This window comes from Girardinichthys multiradiatus, chromosome Y, assembly GCF_021462225.1.
Source record: "Girardinichthys multiradiatus isolate DD_20200921_A chromosome Y, DD_fGirMul_XY1, whole genome shotgun sequence".
In the NCBI taxonomy this organism is placed as follows: Eukaryota; Metazoa; Chordata; class Actinopteri; order Cyprinodontiformes; family Goodeidae; genus Girardinichthys; species Girardinichthys multiradiatus.
The window spans coordinates 7865008-7873421 of NC_061818.1; the positions used below are offsets into that span (position 1 = coordinate 7865008).

Consider the following 8414-nt stretch of genomic DNA (forward strand, 5'->3'; position numbering starts at 1 on the left):
CAGGCGAGTCCCCACAGCAAACGGCAACGTAAGGCAACGGTTGTTTCTTCTGTTGTCCTTTTTGTTATTTACCAGTTAGAAAAGCCGTGCATCATCTTGGTTCTGTAATTGCTCCATTCTCTTTCTTTCATTCTGGTTTTGTTTTTGGTTCCCTCTATGGGTAGGTCATGTTACTCTCTTCACTTAGAAGCACAACTAGTCATAGTGACTGTGATGTTTGAGGACAAGTGGAAAAAGTTGGAACAGTAAGGTAACACTTCACTAGCATTACGTTTATTTGCTTGTTTGTTTATTAATATCCATGAATTAAGAGGTTCTATGATAAAATTGTTTTATAATTGTTCTAATTTACAACTTTGTCAAGTGTTTGTGTAATTAAACTGTTACTTATGGCTGATTATCATCAGAAGTTGAGCAGCTGGTTGATAAGTGGGTGGATGAATTTTGGCTTAAAATAAAATGCACAGGTTTTGTAGACCCCCCCCCCCCCCTTTTTTGTTTTGGTCCTCTTTTCTAACGGGGCATATTTGGTTTTTTTTTGGATGTGAAGTTCTGTTCAGTTATTAATAGTACCGTATTTTCCGCACTATAAGGCGCACTTAAAAACCATTAATTTTCTCAAAAAATGACTTAGCGCCTTATATATGGATCAATTGGTTAATTGGTTGATCCATACTGGTTGTACACGGCGCTCTGTCAAAATGTTTCAGTACGACTGGTAAACTACAAAGTCGCACCGCTTGCAGCATTACGGCTACCGTAGTCAGGGGCGTCGCCGAAGTAATAGTACTGTGCTTACTCCTAGTCCAACACCACCTGTGTGTGTATAACGACCCCAAAATTGCACCTTTCAAGAGACACGCTTACGATGCTGAGTTCAAACTCAAGGCTGTCAGCTACGCAGTCGAACATGGGAATAGAGCAGCAGCGAGAGAATTCAACTGTTAACGCTACTATATTGTGAATGTACTAACGTTTGATTTAGTGCATCAAACTGTTTCTTTTACGTGTTTACTGAATCAGGGAAAAGTTCCTTTTCACGTTTTAACTAACGTTTGATTTCAACTTCAACTTCATAGACTCCAATGCTTTCCTAACGTGAGGTTGGCTCTATTCCTTACCACGAGAGTGAATGGAGTTATCAGAACGCTGGTTTGTAGTGTATTAATAAAGTTTGACTGACTGACTTATCTGACTGTTTTGTTGACATTCTCTTTAGCTCCATCTAGTGGATGCATAACGCAACCCCAGTCAAACGTTTGACTGCAGTAGCTTCTATTCTATGCGCCTTATAATCCGGTGCGCCTTATAGTGCGGAAAATACGGTAATAGGTTTCTTACCTGTAGCAGACTGATGTCTTATCACAATGAATGACCGGCTTTCTTCCTTTTTCTACAAGTTCATTGTGATAAGACGACAAACAAGCTTCACAAATGGAACCCACCCCCCATTTTAGCTGATTTTAGTCATTTAAAACAAATAATGTTCGTATCTATAAGATACAGAGCTGTATTAACTGATATAGGTTTTCTGCCAAACATCCACTGTGTATCCATGCTGAAGTTACAGCTGTATGCTGTATCAGTCCACCTCATCAGCTGAAAATGGGTCTGCTGTAATAATTTCCAAGCACCTATAAAACCTGAAAAAGCACAGGACTGTGCCATCTTCCAAGGCCCATTGCACAAATGAAACATTTACTCCTTTCTTTCCTGACAAGTACAATGAATGGAGGGATGCAGCTGGCAGCTATTTTAACCTCAGCGTAGAAACACGTGCGCAGCTGAGAAACCCGTCACATTATAGCGTTACTGGGTTCCTACGCAATCCGGAAAAGTTGGAGATTTGAGCATTTTCCAAGTATGAATAAAAGGGGGAAAAGAAAATGTAGTGTGGAAAACTGAGTTTCAAGACTTTATTCCTTATTCTATAACCTAAATAACAAATTTTCGATTTTATATTGATTTACATTTGCATGATGCCGTTTATCTATGAATTGCCACATCACAGCTTTAGAGTTACTCACAGGAGCTACAGAATCACAGAAGCAAAATCGCTGCTATGCTTTGCTTTCTAGACCCTCTTTGAACAAGGTTTGTCGATCAAGGTTGATTCGGATTTAGAATAATAATGACAATTTTCTGAATTTCTACTAAAAAAGGGTGAATCTGATCCAGGCTAGATTTGATATGTCAAAGTGTAAAAGATTTTGAAATGTTCGTAAAAATGGCAGAAAAATTGTGAAATGGCAAATCAGACAAATCATTGAGTTGTTTCATGATTTGCAGAATATGTGAGAAATGTTATGCGCACAGTTGTCCAGAACAGCCAGAGAAATCCAGGAATTGGGGTCTGGAAAAGTGTGGAATTATGAAACAAAACATTAATTGGAACCCTGGTGGTATTCCATGGATAAAACCTTCAATTTAAGATGTTTTAAGTTGGTCACCCTTCTATAAAACTACTGCAATACTTACATCTGTCTACTACAAGTTGGTGACCTATTACTCATAACTTCACAGAACTTCACTTCAGAAAAGTCTAAACAACCCTTTCAAGTTTTTTTATGTCATTTTTAAATTGCTTTAAATTTTTAGTGGGTTGGTGCCTCCTTGTGGAATGATGTGCTGTGCTGGCTTCTCTGCAGAACTTGGGATGTTTCCACTGAATGCAGACCACGTGTTTCTCTCAGGCAAAAAGGAGGAGCTGCTCCAGGCGTGTAAGATAAGGGAAATGTTTGAGATGGCAATGAGGAGGGTTTGTGCTCGGACCCTTGACTGAATGGATGTGAAACGTACTCGCAAACCAGCAAACATGTTTAATCTCTACAAAACATTATGCAAGAGTAGGGAGAGTAAGAAGTGAAAAAGGACTGCAGTGAAACAAGGAGGGAAAAGGCTTTAGCCTTATTGGATAAATTAAACACTCCCAGTGTGTGCAGTTCCTCACCTTTATTTGATTTCTGGCAGATTTCCTCACTGGTTCAGTGATGTACCGAGTGCTTTTTCCCCAGAGGACTAACTGACTTTATGAGTTGTCTTGTCAATATATGCATAAACTGACTCCTTTTATTCCTCTTTCATGTCTAACTAGTTATATTTTTCTTAGTACTGGGAGCAAACTGCATTTTTTTTTATTGGATTTGTGCTCAACCCGTTGGCATTATAACTGTATAATATAATTTATCATTTGTACTATTGTAACATACTGTTCTTCTGTATACTTTATTATTCTGTGTAATGGGTTTTTGTAGAAAAAAGTTGTGGTATTTTAACGGCCTCTAAACGAGCAAACGCAGCTGGCCGCTCCCTGTTGGATGAGGACGAGGACAACTGTAACGGCATTGGTTCAAAAATAAAACGTCTTTCACTTCAGCTCTGTAGCTTTTAGTTTTTATTTTCTTGATTTTGGTGTTCCAAAAGTAAATCAGAATGAATCTGGAGCAAACACCAATGTTTGAGTTTTATTTAAAAAACAAAATGAAAAAAGGTACAACTTTACAAAGCAGAATGTGTCTGAAATGACCACATCAACTCATTCATGGCTGCTGGACTGCAGTGCTTGGATTTACAACAATCCGCTGTAAGAGTGTCAAGTAACTGTTTGCTGCTCACCTTTATGATTTAAATGTAAGACCTAGATTAATTATAGCTTTCTAGATACCAGAAGATGCTTTTACAGCTTGGCTACTTAAAATCAGCTTCTACAGTAAAAAGTAGGTTAAAGCAAACCTTTCCAATGGTGGTTCTAATGGAAAGCCAGATCTAACTAAACATACAGCTTATTATGATAAAGGAGCTATTAGTAAATAACAGAGCATCTCACAATGTAACACCCGAAATCAGCAGCTAGTATTTAAAATCAGACCAATGAATGAATCTTTCCTCAAAGAAAGATGAACAATTAAAACCACATTTTCTAATTTTTCTGTTACAAACATACAAATGTAAGAGTTAACAAATAATTTAAGACCTAGTATGACAAATCAAAAAGGCCTAAATTTAAGACTTTTTCTGTTCTCTGTCCATACTGGACTGCTGGGAGCTCACTCAGGATGATAACTGATATGTAGCCCGGTTAGGTCTTATGTTATTTCGCATATGATTCCACCTCCGTTGACCAACCAGAACTGGCAGACTGGACGGTTGATGGGGTCGATGGTCCCGTGTCGTAGCCCATCTTTTTCATGTCTTTGGTCATTATGTGAAAGCAGACGGTAACAAAACCTTGAGATCGAACCCTTGTCACTGAAACAGAAAATCATTTTAAAACGTGCAAACATGATTTTGGCTGTATGATCATAAGCAGTTTATGGACACTGCTGTTTACTCTGATCTTTACTGCTGAACTGAAGCTGCGGAAAATGCAGGGAAACCAATAAACAGCTGTTTGGTACGTTAACGAAATGTAAGCATGACAGACCTTCTCGACCTTCCCCCTGTGCCACCACTTTAGGGTCGGTGTACTCCGGCCGCCATCCTAACAACCAACTGAGCAGGAGAAAAAAAATCTGAAAAAACAAGTTTTATATAATGCCCTGCAAAATTATTCACACCCTTCTACTTTCACACATTTTGTCATTCGAGAGCCATAAACTTTAAAGTATTTAGGTGTATTTGTATCCTGAGTCAACAGTTTGAAGAACCACCATTTGCTGCAGTTAAAACTGTACATCTAATGGTCTCTATTGGAGCTCTGGAGGCCTAGAGACTGAAACATTTGCCTATTTTATGCAAAATACTTCAAAATCACTAAGATATTTCACACCGTTGCAGGTTAGCCCGCAACCCTGTAAGGACAAGCTAGTATGTGTATTTGTTGTATTATTGTTTGGACTTTAACTGGGCCATTCATGAAAACCCTTTGATCTAAGCAATGATCGTAAACATTTCTGGCTGAATGTTTGGAGTCATTGTCCAGGTTAAAGGTGCTCCTTTTGTCCTCTACCTTTGAGAAATTATTCCCCCTGTATTCAGTTAGTTCTATCCTTGCTGACATAAAGCATCCCCACAGCATGATGCTACCACTGCCATGTTTCACAGTGAGGATGGTGTGTTTAGGGTGATGTGCAGTATTAGTTTTTCTTCATATAAAATAGCATTTACAGGCCCTAATATTCAATTTGGACTATTTGCCAATTAGGTGACATCTGAAGAATATCTTTTTGCCTCAGATTTTATTTAGGGGCATCAGAGTAAAGTGGTCTGGTTATAGCTGCATGCAACATTTTCTTTTAGATTTTTCTATTTACTGTTTACAATTATGCACTACTTTGCTTTGGTCTATCAGATAAATCCCAGCGGTGGGGAGACACAGCTCACTCTGTGAACCTTTGAAGCCTCCACGTGGGCTCTGGAACAAACATGGGGATGGTTCTTGTATGTCTGAGAAAAGGGAACAGACTGTTTTCATTATTTAGTCATTTTCTAAACTGAAACAAATACAAAGTTTATACCTTAGGTTCCTTAAACATCAGCAACGTTAACATGCTTGAAGTAGGAGTAGGGTCGATGAAAGCTATACTCACTGTCCAGGTGTGAAGGGGATGTGTGTTGCTCCGTAACCCCTGACCACATCATTGCCAAAAACATCTGGTCCGTAGACACTCACCACAAGCTGAGGCCCTGGAAAATGTACAGAAAGTTACACCTCAGTAGTAGCAGGAATGCTCCTACCAGCGAGACCTTTAATGATCTAGTTGCTTGATTAGTGAATATGCAACCGGCTGAGCGGCCCCCTCAAAAACAGCTTTTTATTTGCCTTTGCTGACCGCAGGCTTGAGAATTCCTGTTTATAACTTGAAATAAACGTAACCCAGAATCTCATTGGTTATCTATGATGGAGGCTGAATTGTGAGAGCTCCTATTGAACTCTGGGGGAGGTGTGAGTGGTACATGGTGCTGGCCGGGATGTCCGGTATTCTGTCTTGATGCTCAAGGTTTGGTTTGGGTGCCTTCTGTCCCTCTTTGCGGTTGCTGTGGCGGCTCTGCTTCTTGGCTGTGGTCGGCCTGTGCTGGGTCGCAGGTGGACTGCTGTTGAGGGTCCTGGTGGCATGGGTGCACCTGGACTGGCTCTTTGGTGTTGATGTAGGGGATCTGGGTGCCTGTCCTGGTGTGATGTTTTGCCATTTCCTTCCCAACTGATTCTCCGGGGTCTCTGGGTTTCTGTTCTCCCCCTGTCACTGGGAGGTAAATGTGGGGATTGATTGGGGAGCCTGGTGGGATGGTTATATTGTTGGATTGCAGCACAGATGGATGAGGGGGGAGGGTCTGAATGCTGTCTGGCTGCTTGTTGTATATGGGCGTGAATGTGTACCTATGTTTGACCACCTCTCAAAGAATTGTGTTGTGACAGACAAACAGACTATGAAAAAAAGCAGAAGACCTTGTGAAGATGCTGGCTGAAGCTACTATGAGAACGGATGAACTATGAGAATTATGAACAATGACAAGAATTATATACAAATATGGACTGAAAAGCCAATCAGCAAGCAAAAAGCCATTACTCCAAAAACAACAAAATATGTCAGATTACAACTTTCAAATGCATGTGAGGACATATAGCATAATTTTTAGAAACATATCCTGTGGTCTGATAAAACTAAAATGTAAGTGTTTGGACGTTATGGCCATCAATACATTTGAACAAAATAGAAGGAAACTTGCAATCTTGGGAGCGCTATCAGAAATGTTAAATACGGGTATATCAGTATCAGGTTGTATGTTTTTTTTTTGTTGCAAGGGGGGTGGTATACCTCACAAAATAGAGGGCATCACTGGAAAACAACACCATTTGGAAATATTGAAGCAGCGTCTCAAGACATGACCCAGGACGTTAAAGCCTGAGTGCAGAAAGGTCTTCCATACAATGACCCTAAAAATGCTGCCAAATTATTACCAAGTGGCAAAATCACAAGAGGCCATGTTTTTGAAGGGAACTTACAAGATGGCGCCTCACACGGCTATAGAAAATTTGTTGGATGAGCTGAAAGGTGCGTCACCAAGCAGAACTAAAAACATGACTGAGTTACACCAGTTCTGATAGGAGGAATGGGCCAGAATTCCAGTAGGACCAAAGACATACCAGCTTAAAAGGTAATTCTACCAAATACTAAAGAAATGTATGTTAGCTTCTAACTTTGAACTAATTAACACATAAATATGGAAAAACGTAATTATTCTGGCATTTAATATTTAGATATGATGTTGGTTATCTTAAATGATATTTTAAAAAAAAAGATTTGTTCTCAAACAGTGAGAAAAAAAGGGTTATGTATCTTTTTACACAGTGTATGTAGATTTCTGGTTTTAATTTTATCTTTTGAGTTTTAGATTCAGTGAGGGGACGTTTTTTCTGTTATAAAATGTATACCCTATAATCCAAATCGCTTGAAAATAGTGCAAATATTTCAGAAATAAAGAGGATGATGTCGGTAACTGCTAGAAATCATAAAGTTTAAGTGTGAAATGCTTACACCCAGAAGGATTTGTGCTCTTGAATGTTGTCTCCAAAGGAAAGTTCCATATTAACCTGTGAGACTGGATGCTTTTAGAGGCTATCTGTGTGATGCCTTCTTCCAAACCCTAAAAAACCAAAACACACATATACAACACAACCCAATTTCTTCATGCATGCCTTATGCAAACTAGTCTGTCCTGTATGGTGTGTGGAGTTTTTCTGCTAGTCTTTCTAATGAGCAACAATTATAACATTAGATAAGAACATACTGCAAATGTTGCATCCGAAAGACTACTCACTGTGGTGGGAGCCCAGTCATGGCCGTAGACGTAACAATATTTGCAGTATAAATTGTCATAGTCTGGAAACTGGAGTGAAAGAAAAAAAATGTTAGAAACAAGACCAAAAGGGAAATGAAACGAAAGCATTTCGTTGCATTGGTGCTGCTAATGCTAATGCTAGTTGCTAAGCTAAAGCAATAAAAGAACCACTCACGTTCGCTCCTTCAATCTGTCCGTTCACCGTCAGAAGAAACACAGTTGTTTCCATCACAAATCTCAGCCAAATTTCTGCTAATTATTGTTTAAATGAAACCTGCTGATAATCTAATGTCTTAGCTTTTTCAAACTCGTTGCTAAGGCAACGGTCGTGTTTCCCTACAGCTACTAGGTTGGATCAAACTGAACGAGAGCGCAAGGGTTTGTAATGAAATGATGAAGGTGGCCACAAGAGGGCGGCAGTTTCCCAAAAATAAATCCAACGATAACTACAGGGATTGGACAATGAAACTGAAACACCTGGTTTTAGACCACAATAATTTATTAGTATGGTGTAGGGCCTCCTTTTGCGGCCAATACAGCGTCAATTCGTCATGGGAATGACATATACAAGTCCTGCACAGTGGTCAGAGGGATTTTAAGCAATTCTTCTTGCAGGATAGTGGCCAGGTCACTAC

General features: G+C 39.5%; 1 protein-coding gene across 4 annotated transcripts; it reads right to left on the minus strand.

Moving 5' to 3' along the window:
- Window positions 1–3707: 3707 nt before the first annotated feature.
- LOC124864492 (B9 domain-containing protein 1-like) lies at window positions 3708–8113 on the minus strand. Of its 4 annotated transcripts, none has more exons than XM_047359292.1 (7): window positions 7955–8113; window positions 7759–7827; window positions 7476–7584; window positions 5529–5625; window positions 5332–5385; window positions 4424–4491; window positions 3708–4248 (listed from the first exon to the last, which is right to left on the minus strand). In XM_047359292.1, exons 1-7 carry the CDS (start codon window positions 8006–8008, stop codon window positions 4091–4093), a joined length of 609 nt encoding a protein of 202 aa, XP_047215248.1. In that variant the 5' UTR covers window positions 8009–8113; the 3' UTR covers window positions 3708–4090. The 4 variants fall into 4 exon arrangements, with proteins under 4 accessions (XP_047215248.1, XP_047215247.1, XP_047215246.1 ...); XM_047359291.1 differs by having other exon boundaries at window positions 5323–5385; XM_047359290.1 differs by having other exon boundaries at window positions 5332–5403.
- Window positions 8114–8414: the final 301 nt, after the last annotated feature.